This window comes from Topomyia yanbarensis, chromosome 3, assembly GCF_030247195.1.
Source record: "Topomyia yanbarensis strain Yona2022 chromosome 3, ASM3024719v1, whole genome shotgun sequence".
NCBI lineage: Eukaryota > Metazoa > Arthropoda > Insecta > Diptera > Culicidae > Topomyia > Topomyia yanbarensis.
This window is the reverse complement of record NC_080672.1, coordinates 39,067,955-39,089,071: the sequence shown is the minus strand read 5'-3', so window position 1 is coordinate 39,089,071 and position 21,117 is coordinate 39,067,955. Positions and strand designations below refer to the sequence as shown.

The following is a 21,117-nucleotide window of genomic DNA, read 5'->3' as shown; positions in this document are numbered from 1 at the left end:
AAAAAAATCATCGCCCACGCTGTACTACCGACATCTGTTGAACACATTGCACAAAATGTAATTCTTGCAACCAGATCTATTTTTTTATTTTTCTGACAGGAATTGTGTCAGATGGAAGTGAACTTCCCCATGGGGTCTGCCCACCCAGCTCGATATGTTAGGTATCAGCCGGTGGGTCCACCTACCTTTCGAGGAGTTATCCCACTCACACTGCCATCTGACGACCGAGGTCACCCTGGTGCGCTCGCGGGCTCCTCTATTTCCACGTAGTTCGAAGCACTCCCCATCTTCCCGGATGACCAGCCCGACTGGCATCATGCTCGCTATCACGCAGGATGCATCGTGTGATGCCGTGCGGTAAGCAGATATCACTCTGAGACACATCACGCGGTAGGTGCTCTCCAGTTTCTATAGGTAACTGGTTACCCTCAGTGCTCTTGATCATGACGGGCCGCCGTACCTGCGGATAGATACGGCAACGCCTGCCAGTAACCTACGTCTACTGGCGCACACCTTTGAGCTGTTGGATATCATCCTCGATAGTGCCGCAACAGTAGTCGACGCTTTCTTGCATGTATAGTCGACGTGGCTGCCGAAGGTCAGCTTATCGTCTATAATGACTCGGAGAGAATTCAGACTCCGCTGTGAGGTGATCACGACTTCTCCAAAATGGATGTTGTGCCGACTTGCGGTTGTTGACTATAACTACCTCCGTCTTATGCTGAGCGAGCTCCAGGGTTCTTGTGCTCATCCATTCCTCCACCGTATTGATCGCGTGTTCTGCAGTTAGTTCTACCTCAGGGATTGACTCCCCGTAGACCTCCAAGGTTACGTCTTTGGCAAAGCCGACGATCTTGACCCCAGGAGGGAATTTCAGTCTCAGAACAGTATAACAGTACGCGGTTCTGGAAGTAGCTTTCCAGGATCCGGTACAAACCCACCGGTAGGTTAAGCCGGTGTAGCGAGAGCGCGATGGTATCCCTTCTTGCGCTGTTGAATGCGTTTTTCACGTCAAGTGTCACTAACGCACAGTATCGAATGCCTCCCCTTTTTCGTTGGATCGCTATCTCGGCAGTCTTTATCACTGAGTTGATAGAGTCCACCGTGGACTTACCCTCCCGAAAGCCAAACTGGTTGCTTGACAGGCCGTCCGTACCTTCTGAGTACGGGGTTAGCCTGTTGAGGATGATCCTCTCAAGCAATTTGCCAGTCTTGTCGATCAGACAGATTGGTCTGTACGCCGATGGGTCGCCTGGCGGCTTCCCGGGCTTCGGCAATAGCACCAATTTCTGCCTTTTCCATCTATCGCGGAAGCGGTATTCGTCAAGGCATCTCAGCATAGCTAGCCTGAACATGTTCAGGTTCGCTATGATCGCTGCCTTGAGAGCGCTGTTTGGAACTCCATCCGGCCCTGGAACTTTGTTCATTGCTAGGGAATGAGCCACTGCGAGTAGTTCTTCATTCGTCACCGGAGCCACCATTTCGGCCGCGCTCGCACTGTCTCCTGGTGCAGGTGGCCAGGGGATTGTGGCTCGAGACGGGAAGAGTGCTTTGACAATCGTCACCAACCGGTTCGGAGACCGTTCTGGGGGTGTAGAGCCCCCTTTGGTCTTGGCCATCACGATTCTGTAGGCGTCACCCCACGGATTCGCATTGGCACTCTCACACAGGTTGAAGAAACACGCTCTCTTGCTGCTTTTAATGGCCTTGTTAAGGGCCTCTTACCCTCTGCATCGCCACATCAGTACACCAGCATCGCGAAAAGTCAAGATCACTGCCCAACTATTCTTCGAGAAAAAAAAATCAAAATAGGCCACTAGTCAATCAATGATGATTAAACCTCGTATTGAAAATATTTTTTGTGTTTTCACAAAACTAGTTCACGCAAAAAAGATGGCATTATACTCAAATGTTTAGTCGGTGGTTGTGTCTGAGTATGTTTAATATGTTTATGATAACTTGATGATACATTAATTTGTATTAACCTTATTGACTAAAAAAGTCAAGAATTAAACGATGTGCAACGATTTTCGTAAATTCTCTTCGTGTTATCGTAATATTTTAGTCTTGAGCTTACCGTCGGATTTTTTACACAGAGTCACGTGTCTTATAGTCTTCTTAATTATTTCACGGACATGAATTGTGGCAATGCACCATGGGCCACAAATCGAGTTTTTTGGTCGAAAATCCAGAACTTATAAACCGTTAGTACTAGACATTCAGTGTCTTTGGAACAAATTCTCTACAATAAGTGTTCTTCATTTTAGGGAAAACAAAATTGGGGTGGCCCTCTCGATTTTTGAAATAAAAAAATTATCTCCCGAATGAAAAAAGATAGGAGAATATGACCTTCCAAAGAAATGTAGAGAAATTAATTTTGAGTAACTTTGCTGAAGACATCGAAACTCTATCTTCAACGGTTTTTATTTTACAGCGATTTCCCTTGTTCCGTTTAGGGTGGCTCTTAAAAATTCAGTTTTTTTAATATAACTTCTTTGAAGTTGATTTCTCGTAAATGTCGACTTCAGACAAAAGTTAGCTCTTACAAATGCGCACATTTCTTCTTCAGAGACCAACTCTTTAACTTTTATATAAACAGAGTTATTGACGATTTTATGCTCAAAATTCGACATTTTCTAAGCCAAATAACTCCGAAGGTGGCAAAAAATGGCAATTAATGTTATGACCAACTGATAGTACTTCAAAATCACTACAAAATAAGGGGTACATGGTTTGTCTCCTAGCGACTGTTCATGTGAAATGTTAGCTTATAAACTCCCTCTGTTATAGAGAATGTATGCGGAATTCATCTAAATTCGTACTTAAAATATATATTAATCATGGTCGCCGTTCTTATATACACATATCCGGATCTCCAATGCTAATCAAATTTAATGGTACTCTCGAAACATGTTATTCTAAACTTGTTTCGTGGAGTGAAATTGTCCATAAAACATGTGGTTTTCGGACAACAGTTTTTAAAAAGAATGTTCGGAGTATTTGCATGGCATACGTTTTATTCGCATGGCAAAAAAGAAATTATTATCAACGTATTACAATATATTGAAAGCTCAGGTCAGGGGCGGCGAAACATTTTACGCCCGAGTGGGTAGAAAGCATAGGATAAGGGGTCCTTTTGTAATGATATTTTTCCCATTTCGCAATGCATACTCTTACATTACATTCACATTAAGTCACGTTCGTTTATGCAATTGGAATTGTGGTACATCGATGTTTTCAAATGTGTGTAGTGCGAGATATTTGCGTTACACATCTAAATTTTTTTAAATGGTTCAAAATTTCGAGTGGGTAATTACCCACTCGGTTATTTTCGAGTGGGTAGTACTACCCATACTACCCACGCTTTCCGCCGGCCCTGACTCAGATTTACCGTAAAGGAAGCATCCTTTGTTTAGCATTAATGATTTATTTGTCTTTTATTAATTATATTACCTCCTCTGTTTCAGCTCACTGTAATTTGCTCTAACAGTTTCCCAAAATACAATTTTTTGTCTTTGGAAATTAACAAAAAAAAATCCTCGTGAACGTTGGGGGACAAGCTGTTCAGCTCTCATTATTAGTATTTTTACTATTATCAAACGGATAGATTGGCAGCCTCCTACTTCGGAGTTATTTTCCATACGCGGCAAAAAAACTTTATCAATGATATCAATCCATTATCCATTTCATAATAACTCGATGAGGTTATGTCGATGGATTAATTGATGCTAATAATGGGTCCTTTATGAATTACTTCAAGCGAGATAACCTACATATTAAAAACGTAGTTTAGACTACTAAGGATGGTGCAAATATGCGATAGTTCAACAATTTCGACTACTCTGGAAGATTCAGGGATTCTGTCAAGTGACAGTTTTTATGTTGATTCTAGCTTTTAGGATAGAGATTCTATCAGGATTCTTAAACTTTTCACCGAGGGAAATAATGTAAAACTGGTGTTGTATAATATAAATTTTCAGTATTTTTCATTCTGGGACGATTTTCATTAATGGGTATTTTTTACGTATTTCGTTGTAAGTTTTCCACAATAAACAACAGGTAAAACGTAACCAGGTTGACGTACAAGCTCTTTACCCATTAAGTGGGTTATTCCACTTTTATTCAAAATGGGCAGTTTTCTATGCATTAAAAGGTACTTTAATTTATCAGAGTAGAAATTGTTGAAACGCACAGAAAAAATGTACCGCTGAGAAAATCATTATAGGGACGATCCATAAATGACGTAGCATTTTTTAGTGATTTTTAACACCCCCCTCTCCCATCGTAGCATTTCGTCACAAACCTCTAAATACCCCCCCCCCCCCTGGTAAATACGTAGCTTGACGGTAATTCTCCCCCCCCCCTTGTCCTCGAAAAATATAAAAAAAATGAAAAACGATATTAGTCCCCTTTAAAAAAGCTACGCAGCACGACATGACCCCCTACCCCTCTGTCGTCACACATCATCACAAAATACAATACTCCCCCTCCCCCATATAATGCTACGTCATTTATGGATGATCCCATATTAGTTTTTTAAACTAATAAGTTGGTCTCCAAAGAAAAAATAGGCACTTATCAGAACGAAATTTCAAATTTTTTGGAAAATTTACTTCAAAAGTATTTTATTGAAACACTATTTTTTTAAAGGTCAAGCTAAACCAAATAATGGAAAATGCCGTAAAATAAATGCCTAATATTTAAGGAATTGTCAACAAAGTTACTCAAACATGATTATTTTTTAATTTTCAGTAGGTCTTTATACTTCTATTGTTATTATTCAGGAGAAATTATTTTCATTCCAAAAAGCAAGAAATCCACCCTGTTTTTCACACCTAAATGAAGCGCACTTATTGTGAAGAAATTCTTTTGAAGACACTGAATGTCTAGCACTTACGGGATATAGGAACTGGATTTTCAACAAAAAATCGATTTTTGGCTCATGGAACAGAGGTAGTTTATAAGCAAACATTTCACATGAACAGTCGCTAGGAGACAAACCATGTACCCCTTATTTTGTGGTGTTTTTAAAGTACTATCAGATGGTAATAACATTGATTGCCGCTTTTTGCCACCTTCGGAGTTATTTAGCTTAGAAAATGTCGAATTTTGATAATAAAATCGGTAATAACTCTGTTTATATAAAAGTTAATGAGTTGGTCTCTGAAGAAGAAATGTGCGCATTTGTAAGAGCTAACTTTTGTCTGAAGTCGACATTTGCGAGAAATCAACTTCAAAGAAGTTATATTAAAAAAACTGAATTTTTAAGAGCCACCCTAAAGGGAACTAGGGAAATCGCTGTAAAATAAAAACCGTTGAAGATAGAGTTTTGACGTCTTCAGCAAAGTTACTCAAAATTAATTTCTCTACATTTCTTTGGAAGGTCATATTCACCTATCTTTTTTTGTTCAGGAGATAATTTTTTTATTTCAAAAATCGAGAGGGCCACCCTAGTTTTGTTTTCCCTAATATGAAGAGCATTTATTGTAGAAAATTTGTTCCAAAGACACTGACTGTCTAGTACCATCGGTTTACAAGTTCTAGATTTTCGACCAAAAAAATCGATTTGTGGCCCATGGTGCAATGTAATGTATTTTTGTTCCTCAGTGCAGTTTCAATTGATTTCAAACATTACACTGAATCTTAGCAAAAGAATAACAGGGTTACAGATCCTAGTAGTTTCCTTGTATCTAATGCTCGCGCCTATGAGACTGGTTGCTAGCAATTGTGCACAATAGCTCACATAGAAATTTCAAAACCAAAGAGCAGAGCGAATAATCCATGAATAATAGTCTGAGTTCCTTATAATTGTTTGCGAAGCAAGAATGGATCCATGAATTATATTCCGAATGTCGTGTAATGATTTTCGAAAAAATATCAAGAATTTGTTAATTTTGTGATCTAATTCACAACCACTAATACCAAATAAAGATCAATATGTGATAAATCATGAATCAGTTAATGTCGTATATTTGGACCATAGACAATGTTCCTAGATTTGTAGATAAAATTATGAGTCAATGATTCTCGAGTTCGCGAATTGTCGGCGTGAGAAAAATGCGTCGGCGGCGCGCCGCCGGTTTACCGTTCGGCGTCGGCGTTTGTTAAAATTTACCGGCGGCGGCGGCGTGGCGCGGCGGCGCACAGGTCTACAAAAATAGTCATCAAATATTTTCATTTGTGGAATTCACTCCAAAGTAAGAGAAACTTTTTCTTGTATCTCTCGTCAATGCAGGGGACAATTATTTCGGCTAATCGCCTGAAGAATTTCGAAAAATTGCTTTTGAATATGAAGTATGCTTCGAAGTGAAAATGACGGGGTATTTTGACAGAAATGTAATGAAAAGTGTCGAAAAATATACAGTTTCATTGAAAAGACAATCAGCACATTTCATAAGGACCACTGATGTAATTGAACTTCCATTTGATTGCTTATTCTTTGGCATTCCGCCAACTTACCCCATACATACCGCCAACTTACCCCGGGGCTGGGGCAAGTTGGCGACTTTTCCGCGTCACATATTTTTGTCTATGGAAAAGAAGACAAAGTATCAAACATTTTAATAAAATTCACGGATGTTGCCCACAGTCTGCTCTTTCATGCAACATGTTCTTTTTTGCAAGATCTACCAAAATAAAAGCGTTAAAAATTGAAGACTGAAAACACCGCCAACTAGCCCCGGTATCCCCTAATATCTGTACTAAATCTAACAAAATCATATGCGTTCGGGTTTATGCAGTACTAGGTAATACCAATCGCGCGTTGCTGCGACTTTCAACGGAATAGGAGGAAAACACAATTTGTTCCGAAGCACCATGTAGCGGACAGATAATCCCCAACCAATAGCACATAAACACACTCCAATACGAATACCTACTCTGTATAAATTTTGGCGGCGATCGGTTAAGCCGTTTAGGAGTCTATACATCATATACATACAAACTTTTATATATAGGAGGACCCGGGGCTGTTAAGACAGTGGGGGTAATTCGGACTCCCTCGATTTTTCAGAAAATAGCAAGACCTTCTGACTATCGTACATATTCGTGGAACCGCTATTCTGAAACATTAATTTTGAGAGCTGAATTTAGTTCTTGGGATTTTTTAGAAAGAAGATACAACGTGTTTCGTTCTTTTGCCATTCTCAAAACAAAAATAATTATTATGGAAAAACCGTGATTAAATCAACAAATAAAAGTGAAAAAATAAAATATAAGTGTTTTGGAAAGCTTGAGGCTCCTATTTTATGGAATGATTTTTGTTTGGGTGAGAACACAGATATTTTCGAGACACTCATAACTTTTGTGCAAAATGAGCGTATGGGGCTATTCGGGCCCCTATTCCGTTCAGCGGCTTGCGGTTGCGCACACCATTGCACACGCCAAAGCAAAGAAAATACATGGGCCGCCAATCGACAACAGCGACTTACCAGATTAAGTTTTTGTAAAGCAATTTATTTATTTTTTTGCTTCTTAAGGAGTGTCTCTTATAAATATTTCATAGGTCAACATAATCCCATTGTAAAAAAAATTAAAGAGAAATGACGGTCTGAATTGCCCCGTAGGGAGGTCCGAATTACCCCTACATTGTAAAAGGATGGAAAAACGTAGAAGTTTGAAAATCGTCGCCTAGTGCTGCCTTGAGTGGTGCAAATAAACCCTTTATGGCACCAAAATGTAGCTGAGGTTTCAAACTAACAATTAAGAGCTTTGATCGGTAAATTTATTCACATCTATCCACCTAAAAGGGCGATTTGCTTAAGTAGGTCCGAATAGCACCGGGTTCCCCTATAGATAGATTAATTCCCAAATGGAAAAATTGGATTAAACCATTTTGCTCATCAAGTACACAAAACCTAACTTAAATTATGTTTAATTTTTTGTTGTTCGAACTCATCTCGTCAGTAACTAGCACCAACTGGGTGTCTAGTCAGACGAAGTATCTAAACTAGTGCCCAAATTAGCACTAGCGCTCTACTCCCAGTCATGTCGCTTAGTGACTAGAAGAATCTTTTATCACATCGTGTATAAGAGATTTTTTTCCTAGTCACTAGGTGATGTGGCTGTGAGAATAGGGCTTCATATGTATGGTTGCCAGGATTTTAGTGTTGCTAGTCATGTGTTGAAAGTCGTACCCAACGTTCTAGTAATCACCTTTTAAATGAAACGTCGTTCGTGATCATGCCATTTTTCCAATCTAGAGTACCTCAAGATTTTTTAAAAGGTCGGTGTCTTCGGTAAAGTAGCCCATGAGATGAAAACCTACGAATTGGTTTACCGAATAGTTCGGGATTCTGCTATTAGGCGGCGCTAATGAGCCTATCATTTGTTCAACCAACTCCATTTAAAATTCCTGAATTTTTAGCAAAACCTTCGAGAAGATAGCTGTAATTTTTACTCTTTATTGAAACTCTTGTCCTCCATCTTGTAAATAGAATTGTATCCCTAGTTTTAAGATATCTGTGAAATTTCTCATAAATATTTGTTCCCCCTTTTGTGTACTAAACTATATTGTTAGTTTTAAGATAACTGTTAAATATTTTGTAAAATACTATTACTCCCCCTCTTGTATATCAAATTGAATCCCTTGTTTTGAAATTTTTCATAAAAAAAATCTTTTGGCCCTTGTATATTGAATCTTATTTCTAGTCTTAAGATAGCTGTAAACTTTCTTTTCTTTTGTAAAAAAAATATTTCAACATTGTAACCTCCTAGTTTTAAGACATCCAAAATGTAAAAACAAAAGAATTTGGCACCGCCCAGCTAACGCATTTGCTCCTATCAAATAAACGAAATGAATAAAAAAAACCTACGAGGTGCTACAACGAATTGTTTATAAAACAAATAGTTTCATAGCTATTTGTGCTATCAAATGTAGGTATTGTTTTGTAAATATGATAGTTGGACCACCATTTGTAATCATTTGTAACCTAACGGAACGAGAACTAATAATTACTCGTGAGAATGAAGGTAAAACACTTTATGATATCTTTGAAATTGGAAACGGCTGCGTTTTACTATCTAACAAGTCGTTGAAGGGTTTGATGAGGCGTAGAGAATCGCAGATATTCCGAAAAACTCCAAATTCACCATCTTTGACTCCAATGGTCATTGTTTCGAGTGAAGAAAAGTAAAAGTAAAATGGTACTTTTATGTAAGAGGTGGATATTAGAAATTCAATCAGGGGAATAAACTAAAGCATGCAGCGTACAAGAAACGCTTATGATAAATTTATAACTGTTTTAAACTTATCGATAGTCCAGTCTAAATCCTTTTTCATTAGCCTATTAAAAAATTATGGGAATATTTGGGTAAACAAGGGGGAACCACCCGGTTTCTAATAAGGATGACTTGAAAATTACATTTAAGAAAAATGGGAGAAACATATCAAAACTAATGAATAGCATCGCACGTAATTACGGTTTTCAACCGTAATTGGAAACAAAAGTTGCCACACAGAATATTTATTATAGAAATTTCAATTGGTTTAATTTCATTTAATTTCAGTAACGCCTGCATAACGCTTTTAGTACTAGAGATATCTATTTTTGTTTTATGAACATTAGTCACGGTTTGAGCCATGCTACTACTAGATCGGTTTTCTGCACGTGAACAAGTTCACGACTTCATGAGCATTATTCATAAATCAAAGGTCAACTCGTGATTTTATTCATAGATTTAGGAACATTATTCAAACTTCGATTATACGTCGTATTACATCTTGATCATGATCTGGTTTTCGTCGTTGTGAATGAGTTCACAAAATCAAAACAATTATCAAAAATTATACATGAATCCTTTCAATCCTCGTAAACTAATTTATGATTCTAAGTATATTATTCACGGTTTTATATCCGTGCTCGTGAAATCATTCACAAAATCATAAAATATTATTCAGATATTCGTGAACTTGTTCATGATTCCTAGTTATTAGTCACGACTAACCATTCATGTTCGTGAAATAGTTCACAAAATTATGGAATATTATTCATATATTCGTGAACTTGTTCACGATTCCTAGTTATTAGTCACGACTAACCATTCATGTTCGTGAAATAGTTCACAATTCATAAAACATTGTTCATGGATACGTGAACTGGTTCATGATATCTACTCATGAATAAAATATCACGGTAACGTGACGAGGAATTGCATAAAAGCTCCTGAAACCGTGAACATCGTGTAACTATCGACTCTTTTAATTCATATAATCTATACGAACCAGTGTATCTCCAAATTACGAACGAGAATCATAACAAAAACTAAACAGGGAACAACAGCAGTATTAGAATGTAACGACATGTATAGTTCTGGCGCGAACTGGTTTTTTGGAAACACAAATAGTATCATGAATGCGAGGTTTATTATTCATGTTTTCAGGAACTTTCAGGAACTTTGTCACGATTTTCGTAAGTCGTTCAGTTCATGAAATCGTGATTTTTTCATCAATCCATGGAGGGATTTTTTTCCGAACCCCACTGAATGTTTTGAGAATGACGTGTCTCGTTGAATATTCCTCAAGTACATCTAGAAGCTAGCAAACATATCCCTTCAATACACCTAGCAGCTAAAATCAGCCATATTTTCGAACAAACAGAAGTTTAATTTAGATGAACTAGATGGCATTGGAGTATTGAAGGGATATCAAGCGAGGGGTTATTTGGGCCACATTGAAATATCACAGCAAGACTCCAGTTCGCATTATATCACACAAGATAACTCCAGAAAAATACATAGAACTCATTTTGAATATCCTGATTGATTTTGATGTTAACTTGTGAAGAGAAAACTAGATTTTTCTGCATGATTATGCCGCAATACGTTCTTTAAAACGAATAAAATCTTTTCTCGCATCACGAAACATCGATGTCTTAGAATCGCACGATACCTGCCCTGATCTATAACCAATAGAGAACATTTGGGATAATTTGTTTCAGTGTGTATTTGCGTACAATTCGATAGAGCACTTCAATCGATTCAATGCCACGACAACTAGCAGATGTTTTTTGATCTTTAAGAGGATAAACAGCGGTTATCTCGGTTATATACGGCATAATTATTTCCTATGAGTTGTTTGTAAAATAATTTATTTAAAAATATGAAGCATAATAATAAAGTCAAGATATGATCCATGTGACTTGTTTCGGTCAGATTTCACTTTGATTTATGTCGTATAACCATTATTTTAAGATTTTTATGGTATAGGGGAAACCGAGGTGAGTTGAAACAGAGGAGAGTTCAAACAATACCCATTGGTAGCAAAACCATACTGTTAAGGATTTTGCAACAAAGATTTTGTTAAACATATACGAAAGATCTTAATCGAAAGTATTTTGGCCAGATCTCTAGCGGCTTGGTTTCGCTAGCAATGGGCTTTGTTTAAACTCTCCTCTGCTTCAACTCTCCTCGGTTTCTCCTACTGTCTACTTATTTAGCGCACTGTATTGTTCACGTTATACTTCGTACACTTGTGCTTATATGAAATATCAACTTTCATTTGTTGTTATTACAAATTTTACAGTTTTTATAATTTTATTGAACAAACAGCTTTGTGCTATAGCCGGCGCTAATCTATTCCGACAATAAATTAGTGTCGGTTTCTGATGAGACGAAGCCGAAACGCAACTGAGTATGAAATAAGGATTTGTGCCCTCAAGTGCAAAGACTGCTTTTACCAACAAATTTTCACCCTATTGAGAAATTTTGGTTTTTATAAAATATAGCATAGTGCTTTCGCATAGGCCTGCTAAGCCAAGACAAGTTTCGGCTTCACTGTGTCTCATCGGCATAAACAGAACTTCTGCTCGAACGGGACATCACGTTTGATCAGTCGTTCGATTGAAACACAAAGTGTGTTTTAGTTTCAAGGGATTTGCGTCAAGCCGGCGCTAATCTATTCCGACAATAAGTTAGTGTCGGTTTCTGATGAGGCGAAGCCGAAACGCAACTGAGTATAAACAATCAGCTTTGTTCATCGAGCAAAAATGTTTCTTTTTTCAGGGAGATTTGTCATTATTACCCATTTTAGCATGATGCCCTTTATGCATCTTGAGTCATATAAAAACAACTATTTACTTGTCATGCTCAAGAGTTATCTCATATAAATAACATAAACTGTTCCACGAATTTGTTTTCATGAACTGGCGGACTCGTCAATAAAAATTGTTTATATTGTACTCGGCGCGTAAATTATATTATTATGACACACTTTATTTTGGCTTTCGTTCTATTTTCCATACTATTATTTTCACATGATAATGTTAATAAATTCTTGAAATATTGCTCACGTTATAACTTGCCTACTCGTGATCTATTTCAAACAACCATGAGAGCTTTATGATGTCACTTTAGTTGCTAAGATTTGAATAAGTCTGATTCCAGCTGTAGAAAGTAACGGTGACAGTATTCAGTCTGCCTTCTACTTCCAGTTAGAGCCAACGCAAAGAGAACTACAAAGAACAGCAGCTTCCAGTGCTGCAAAATTTAATTTAAAAATACCCACTTTCTGTTGAATCTAGAGCAACGTTGATTCAAATTCAAACTCTACCTTACAATTTAGTTGTTTTGATTGCTTTAATCCAGTGTACACCGTCTAAAGAACAAAAGAAACAGTTACATTTAATCTCGCTGTGGTGATCTATCGAGATGAGTATATCACAGAAGCAAAAAGTGGGGATCAAGTATTTGCGAGGAGGAATCGTTATAAATCTTTTATACATGATTTGATAGATGATTATATTTAGGGGGAAAATCGTTCTTTGCATTCAATCAAATCTCAACCGTTATAACGTTATAGTGCTTTTTATGCAATTTGCTTGTTTGTCTTTAAATGTCTCTAACTCAAAAAGTATACTTTGTATTTTAAATCTTTTAGCCCTATACAATAAATTTCCTATTCAATGATGTCCTCATATTCAATTAATAAGTTAAAGTAACCCTTTAGTACTTAAATAGTTAACATCGTCATCTTAATCACTCAGTTTGTTCGTTTGAAATAATGCACGTTTTTATTCTAGAAATTTTTTTTTATGAAAATTAAAATGTACAAAAATGGCAATTTTATTCACTTTTTGAGCATAATGAAAGTGTGAATAAATTCTATCGAAATACGACTTAGTTAATTAAATAAAACAGTGAAAAATTTTTCAATTGAATATTATTTTTATTGAATATTTTTATCTCATTTTCTCTTAAACTAGCTTTAATCAAAAATGTATGCCACTCATCTCATATATTTGTTGTGATTACTATTCATTTTCAGTGAAATAAAAAGAGATAGGTGTATAGTGTCAAAGAACAAGCTATAGAGAATGTTAGGAGGCAACTGAACAATTGCGATGATGAATTTTGTTAATCGATAATAATGAAAATTGCAAAATCCTTCGAAAAACACTAATGTTGAACTTTTTTACTAGTAAAAAATCACTTAGTACTAAATTAAAGGTATGGGGGGAAATGGGCCAATTCGGAGATATATCATTTTCATGAAACTCTGTTCTATCTCACAAAATTTTGCGGTTCTCAGTTCTCGTGTAGGTGCGCTAGGGGAGAATGTTGTTCCGGAGCGCTTTTTTTGAAAAATGTTAAAGCCGAAAACCAAGATTTTTGTGGGCAACAACAATTAATTTAATCAAGTACATTATCGTGATTTTGGATCTGACCGGATAATATCTTTTATTTAATATCTTGTTTTGGGCGAGACTATTAACTGTTTTCGTTTAATCAGAGTGTGAATAATTGAATACGGGTTGGTCCAATCCGGACCTTTTGCCGTATTTACGATCTGATAGGCAATCGCGAAAAATCGTTTCAGAGGAAGGTGTGCACAGTTAGTTAAGCTTTCAGGAAAACATAAGTTTTCGTAAATCGGTTGACGTTATAGCTCATAATCTATGTTTATGTTGTTTGGACCCGGCTCTTACTTTTTATTGTACCTATATTTACTAAAAAGTTTTATATAATAAAGAGAACTTTTCATTTCACAATTCGCAATTTAGTGGAAATCAAATAGGAATAACTTAGGCCAAAATAGGAATTCATTTCTATTGCAATAAATCGAGAATGGGTCGTTCGAATTGGAAGAGGGTTGGGGTAATTTGGACCTTTCATATACTTTTGCGCAGAACCGTTTATACACAATACGGTAGAAGATCGGAAAAAGTCGCCTAATATCGCCTAATAATAAATTATAGTGTTGAAACTCAACTTTTGGAATTGCTATGTTTATAATTCATTATTTTGAGAAAAGCAACAAAAACCTCATGAAAGCCATTAACTTTTGACTACGTCACCACTAAAAGGTTACTTAATTCCCTAAACTAAAATATATGGGAGCTTTGTTTGGGGTATTTCGCCAGCTTTCAAATGGACCTAAGAGAACAGTAATCCGACGTAGACTTTCTGAGTGAGGGGTATTTTAAGACAAACAAGTTATTTACAGAAAAAGTTTCATAACTCTCTAACGGTTGAAATTTGCTGGTTTGTGTAGAACGAAATTTTTCATGAAATTTGTTACTCTAGTACCCCCCGAGAGACTTCCAATCATGAACCAAACACCCTTTGTAATAAAAATATCTCTAGTGTCTGCTGCAAACTTTGTTAAAGAATACATTTGTTGAAAAAAAGTAAATTTACTATAAACATTTAGCTCCAGATTTCAGCCAACAAAGCTAAAAAGTTTTAAACGGTATATTCACGCTCAATTCAGCTCGTTAGTTTCCGAACAGAGGTTTAGTCATCAATTCTAGAAACTGATATCTCAGCAAAGTGATTTGATTTTCAGTGAACAATTCTACAAGTGTCAGCTATCAAATATCACTTTAACTAATGTACCTCCAAAAAAGGGCTTGCTGAGATGTTCGCTGTTGAGAACACGACAAAATATGCAAAACAAAGTTGATATTCGGCCAACAAAATTAAGCGGGTATGCAGTATGCCAACGACGTCGAATTTAAGTTAAAATTTAAACTCTAAATCACATACTTTCGTAAAATTGCTATAGCAAACACACTTAGAAATATTTGCAATATTCGGTAATATTTTACTGAACTGTCAACAGCTGAATGTTCGGTAACCAGTTCGCTAACTGAACTATTTACAGAACGTTCAATAATTAAGAGTATTCTGATCTGTCAAAGGCTGATGAATAGTTCGGTAATTTTTATACAACAGTTACCGCACTTTTTCGGAACATTCAGTGTTTTGAATTCAAATCGCTTATTATAAAATATTACGGATTTATTTAAAAAAAAAGAAAAGTATATCTTATGTATATTTTATTGTGGCTTAAATCTTTGACACTTTAATTGCAATTAAAATGTAACTTCATGTAACATGTAATCACTTCACGAGAAAGGAATTGAAAGATTTTTAGCTGCGGTCAATAAAGATCTTTGCGTCACAATGCTTCAGCACGACAACGTACAATAGCACCGCTCCATACAAAGTTTTTAAAAAAATACAAAAATTGGTTAAAGTTGCGAAAAATTGAGTTTTTAACTAATTTTGGCGCGCTGAATCCATTTTAGCTATCAGTTTTGAAATTCCATAATTGACACATTCTTTCGTGATGTTACAACGATTTGACGAATCTTCATTCGACAAAAATGTTATAACTTAATTAAATGAAGGCCTATATCAAAACTTATTACAGATTCAGAAAGTAAACAAAATTTGACGAAAGATTCAATCAACATTAACTGAATATACTGGAAGAGGATTTTTTTTATGACCGATAATGTAACGTGACGTTACAACGCCTGACAAATTAGAACTTTCAACGTATTTCAATAAAAGTCAAATCATCAAATTCTAGTATATTCAGTTTATGTTGAATGAATCTTTCGTGAAATTTTGTCTACTTTCCGAATCTGTAATAAGTTTTGATGTAGGTGTTCATTTAATAAAGTTATAACATATTTGTCGAATGAAGATTCGTGAAATAGTTATAAACGTCACGAAAGAATGCGTCTATTCTTTTTTTAGACTATTTTCATATAAACTCTTTTAAAGGCGTTGGTCGTTGAAGGGTTAATATATACGTATAGTAGCCAATCACATCGGATAGCAGAAATGGTTGACAAAACAAGTCAAAATCACTGATTTTTCTGCAATATGATGTTGGTTAGGCAAGCAATTTGTAAGAAGATTTTTAAGCTACAGGGCGTTTCCATATGAGTATTTTCAAAAACATAGATATAAAATCTTCGGCGCAAAAATGCGCAAGATGAGGCTACTACTACTACTCAAACTACTTTAAGTTTTGAGTTCGAAATATTCGACATCACTTGATTCAATGACATGTAAAACATTCATTTTTCATCCGATCATCGCACAATTTGGGACATTTTTTTTCAAACTGAGAGAAAAATAAAATTATTATTTCCAAAAGAACTACAAGACATAGATTTTTGCAGTTTGCCACTCGTCGTGTCACTGTGCAACGGTAGCGGATGTACTGTTGAAATCAGCCGCTTTAGTTGGTTTTCGACTGCACTGCGTTTAAGCCAAGAAAAGCTTTCTGTGAATTTCCTTAAGTAGTCATCATTTATTCAAATTTACTGAAATGCGATAATGAAATGTAAATTTTACCATTCATTTGGTATTTTTACCGAATACTGCAATTAATGCTATATTACCATAAGAATTGTATAACAAACATAATTTAAATTTTATGATGCTTTTACAGATTCTACAACCGTTTGAATTTATTTTAAAACTTTGAATTAGAAAAAAAACTAGTTCATTCAAGAGTTCCATTGTTGCAAAGTGCTTAGGGTGGAAGTTTTCTGTGACTTAACTTTTTGTCGATTCCGGCATCATGAAGTACAAAGTTACTTTACGTTTGTCCGGAGATGCGGCAGGCTCTGGTGATTCGCATTTTAAATGCCAAATTATCTTGACTCCTGCGGTAGAAGACAAAGGGTTAAGTCGCCGGGAAACTTTAGGTTTGCTCATATGTCCCTATTTTACGCTTTTCTAAATTCTCCTCCTTGTTCTTCCTAGAGTACTATGGCACTTAAATATACTGCAGCTTCCAGTCCCTTGCTAATTAAATGCCGTTACAACACTTGAACAACACCTTAATTAACTTGAAATAAGTAAAAAATAAGATTTCCTCATTTGAATAAAAGAAGATACTAAATACAGTTCATGGTTATATTATCATCCTCCGTTTTAACTACAATACATTTTAATACTTGACAGTTTCAACTGAAATAATCGAAGTTTCAACAAACTAAACAAAAAACAGTTTTATTATATATTTGGTTGGAGACAGTTCGTGATGTTCATCCATTAAAAAACTTCGTTTTATTGTCACAAATCGAAGAAAGTTTTACATAATTTCATTGAAACGTTGGATCATAAATAAGTAACGTCCTTTGAAAACTTTTGAAACTTACTTATTGTTTTATTGAGAATGCAAGATTTGAAAAATACACTTTTTTGGTTTTTATTTATTTTACTATTGTGTGCTTTACACTGCTACCATCTATATTTGTGCGAGCCGAGCCGAAGCTACAGGATAAACACTCAGAAATTCGATTCAGCCATAATTAAAGGGAAAAAAAATGAAAAATAGGAAAATACTTTTTTCACTTAAATTGTGTAAGCTGCTAAAATAAAAGGAGTTGACCGAATTAGAACATGATTAAACTATTTCAACAAATGTAGACAAAAACACTCGTCTGTGTAAAAAAAAGGTGTGAAACTGATCAGGCCTTTAAAACAAAAATTCGCTTGCAGTAGTTGATATCTTTAAATGTGTTAGCTCAACTCCTGGCTAAGTCCGAATAGGTTCCACTAGTAATAATTTACGTTTTTGAAGCCGGTATCAAAATTTAGATTGTACCTATGCAGAAATTGCTTTGATTGTTCTTTTCTGGAGAAATAAGTGAACTAATTTCGAAAATAAATTTGAATTTTCATTAGTTTTAATAGTCGTGCAACACAACTGTGTGTTGTAAGAAAACTGGTTATATTTGGTAAATGGAGGACTATGCGAAACGCAATAAAAAGAACTGAAATACGGATAGATATTCTAGTGCAAATAAGACGTTGGACCAACCAAAATCTGGTCTTATATCTTATAAACAAATATTTAATTAGTTCTGGCGAGCTTCAATCAACTGTCTTGGAATCCACATTTAATTATAAAATTTGAAATATCACATCAGGGTGCATCATTCCGTACAAATACTATTTCAGGCCTATTTAATACTATTTATTGTTATTTTCTGATACGATAGCGTTTTTTACACAACTAGTTTAATTTTATCCAGTTCGGTGTTCTAAGTGCTCCGCTGTGCGGAGTGCTGAAACAAGGTATCCTTATTTGTTTTTATTATTTCCGTATTTCATCTGATTTACACCTAATTTGTTCACAATCAAAAGGTTTCGATCTACTTCTCTTTCAATATCAGAAGATCGTTAAAACTCGGAGATAAAATCAAAACCTCGTCCAGCAAACAAAATTGATTAATCCTTCATCGCACTGAATCAGTAGAACACCTACTACTGTAATAATGGAACAGGAAAATCTAGATAACTTTACAGCAGCCACCCGTATCCCGGATGTACGAGACGTAACAAATCGCTTGCTTCCTATGTTTCTCACTCATCCTACCAGAAAAGGGCAACGAAGACCATACATTCGATGATAAAGATTTCTATCCGAATGAGATGTTGTTTTCTTGCCAAACACTTCCTATTGATTGTTGCCAGGAATTAACATTTTGTGCTAGGGATAAAAGTAAACCACACTTTGTCAAATAATTCAGTAGAGATTAAAATACAACACTAATAAACAAAAGAAATAACCAATTAAAATTAAACTCCTCTACTCAATTATGGTGCCAAAGCACTGATTCGATCTAAAATTCAGTCCCATAAAATAGCATAATCAATAGCCGGAAATTTTACGCCCGCCATTGAGTATGACTTTATCGCTTTTACGACCCATATTTCGCGCCAACAACCCAGGAAAAAAGGCTGATGATATCAGGCAATAAACAAGTAACACAACGCACCAAACAGGAATCGCCAAAACCGCCTGTCCGGCACGAAGTCTAACTTCCAGGCGTGAGCACCGCCTGCGATAATGATTATCGCGCAACACTGGCACCGTCATCGTAACCATCATTGAAAATATTATAGGAATTTTTTTTTATGCTACATACTAACAAACCGGGATCCGTTGGTCTAGCTAGGAATCTCTAAAATTTGTCACCGGAGTGTTGTTTTCACGCGCGTGCGAAAACAATTTATGGCCGCGGAAATGCCTCGCATAAGTATCGTGCTTATCGCTACCGCTTAGATTTAGGTGAGCTGGCGCTGAAAGCGTACTGAGCGCGGATAAATTATGACCGCGGATAGCGCGTCAGTTGACAGCGGCGGACTTTTATCGGAGGCTGGCATCTTTGGTGGTTTTAATTATGAACCTGCTGATAACTGGGAGATGACATTTCGAACGCGGCATCGATTTTGCCGCTGGTATGCAGTTCTGACCAGTGGAAAGGCCACGCTAGTCAGTGGGTAATTTATGGGTATGGTCGTAAATTTTGGTACAATTAAAGTTGATAGTGTGGTTACGCTATTGTGTTTGCTGGCAAATTATCAGAATTGAAAAGGAAAAGGTGAATGGTTGTTTGGTATTTACTTTGCCTGATCGACGACGGGTTGCATCCATGCCCGAGCTCCGAGGGGTTCCTCCTTTAGCGAGGTCATCGGTCCACGCGGTTGATTCATATCGGCACCGGTTGGTGGCAATCCGAACATCATACCACCTGCCCCGCGCGGCACCGACGATGGGTACAGTTTGCGACCCCATTCGAGCTCGAGCGTTGGCCATGGCGATGCCGAGCTGAAGCCCGGCACTGTCTCGTCCGAACGCAGCTTAAGTCCGTTGTCGTACACCGTGACGACTATTTTGCTCGCTTTGTACAGAGAAAAAAAGTACCACTCAGGTTCCTTTAGGACCTGAATGTACAGTCACAGAAGTTTGAACACGACACTACACAGGACGTTATTAACCGCACTGTACCTTTTCGCGGGTATTTGTTCAAAAAGTCTTGCTATCGAGCTGATTGCACTAAAATAACGCTACTGCACTATATTCACGACTCACAACTTTAAATCGAATATCTTAGTTGGCATCGACCTGAACAGAACTGTCACTTCCGGTTTCCTTTGCCTTTAATTGCCTGAGATCGAAAACGATTTCCCAAACCACACAAATCACCAAACACTCGTTTCTATACGGCCCGGCAGATGTCAGCACACGCCTACGCACATGTTCTTCTATCTGCGCCAGAGCAAAGCACAGGTGTTGGTCTCCAGTGTCCGATTTGCACAAAACGGTTTCCCTCCTGTTCCGGGCAGATCTCCAGAGAGTGTAAACGTTCGTCCCGTGTGACTGCTAAACCCCAACTGAAATCAGCAGCGCAAAGTTACGATCGGAGTTTTACACTGGTACCGCTGCTGCTACTGTTGCTGATGCGAACCGACCGCGCGATGTCTGTTCTCTGACATACATACACATATCCGGAGCGAGCAGAACCAGTAGCAGCACCACACCGGAGCAACGGCACACAGCCCCCGGTTGACGTTAACTTTTGAGTTTTCCCATTCATCCATCCACTGCCTTGAGAGTGCCAGAGTGGGACAGTGCCTTGCCCACCGACTCGTTCTTCCACTCGTCGGCGCACGTGTGTCCCTGCTGAGCTGAGCGAAGCGCGGGGGTTTACAACTGTGTGCGTATACACACCGGATACATGACCGAAGAGAGCACTGTCAGATTTACAATCCCTTTGTGCATCCTGCTAACCTTCTCATTCTAACCGCTGCCTACTGGGTTGCCACTGTACTAATTCCCAGTGCGCCAACTCCCTGCAGTATGAAAAGGATATCTCCGGAGTCAAATCTCCTCAGTCCCAGTAGGCCCCGCCTCATCGAACGCTCTTGCCACTATCTCTCTTCGCGAAACCACGTGCTTGCCGCATCGTCGATAAAGTAGGTTTTTTTTAGTACAACTATGAAATTACATGACGGTTGTTTTTTTAACTGCTTATCAGCTGTCACCTTTACTTTTCATTATGAAAGCCTGCTCTGGATCGATTA

General features: G+C 37.1%; 1 protein-coding gene across 8 annotated transcripts in view; it reads right to left on the bottom strand.

Moving 5' to 3' along the window:
• Positions 1-21,117, bottom strand: part of LOC131689820 (transcription factor collier) — a 158,993-nt gene extending 137,876 nt beyond the window's left edge. For all 8 annotated transcript variants that reach the window (XM_058975132.1, XM_058975131.1, XM_058975134.1 and 5 more), the window contains exon 1: positions 19,658-21,117. In XM_058975132.1, the coding sequence (XP_058831115.1) occupies positions 19,658-19,779 (122 nt within the window). In that variant the 5' untranslated portion in view covers positions 19,780-21,117. The remainder of the gene's footprint in view (positions 1-19,657) is intronic.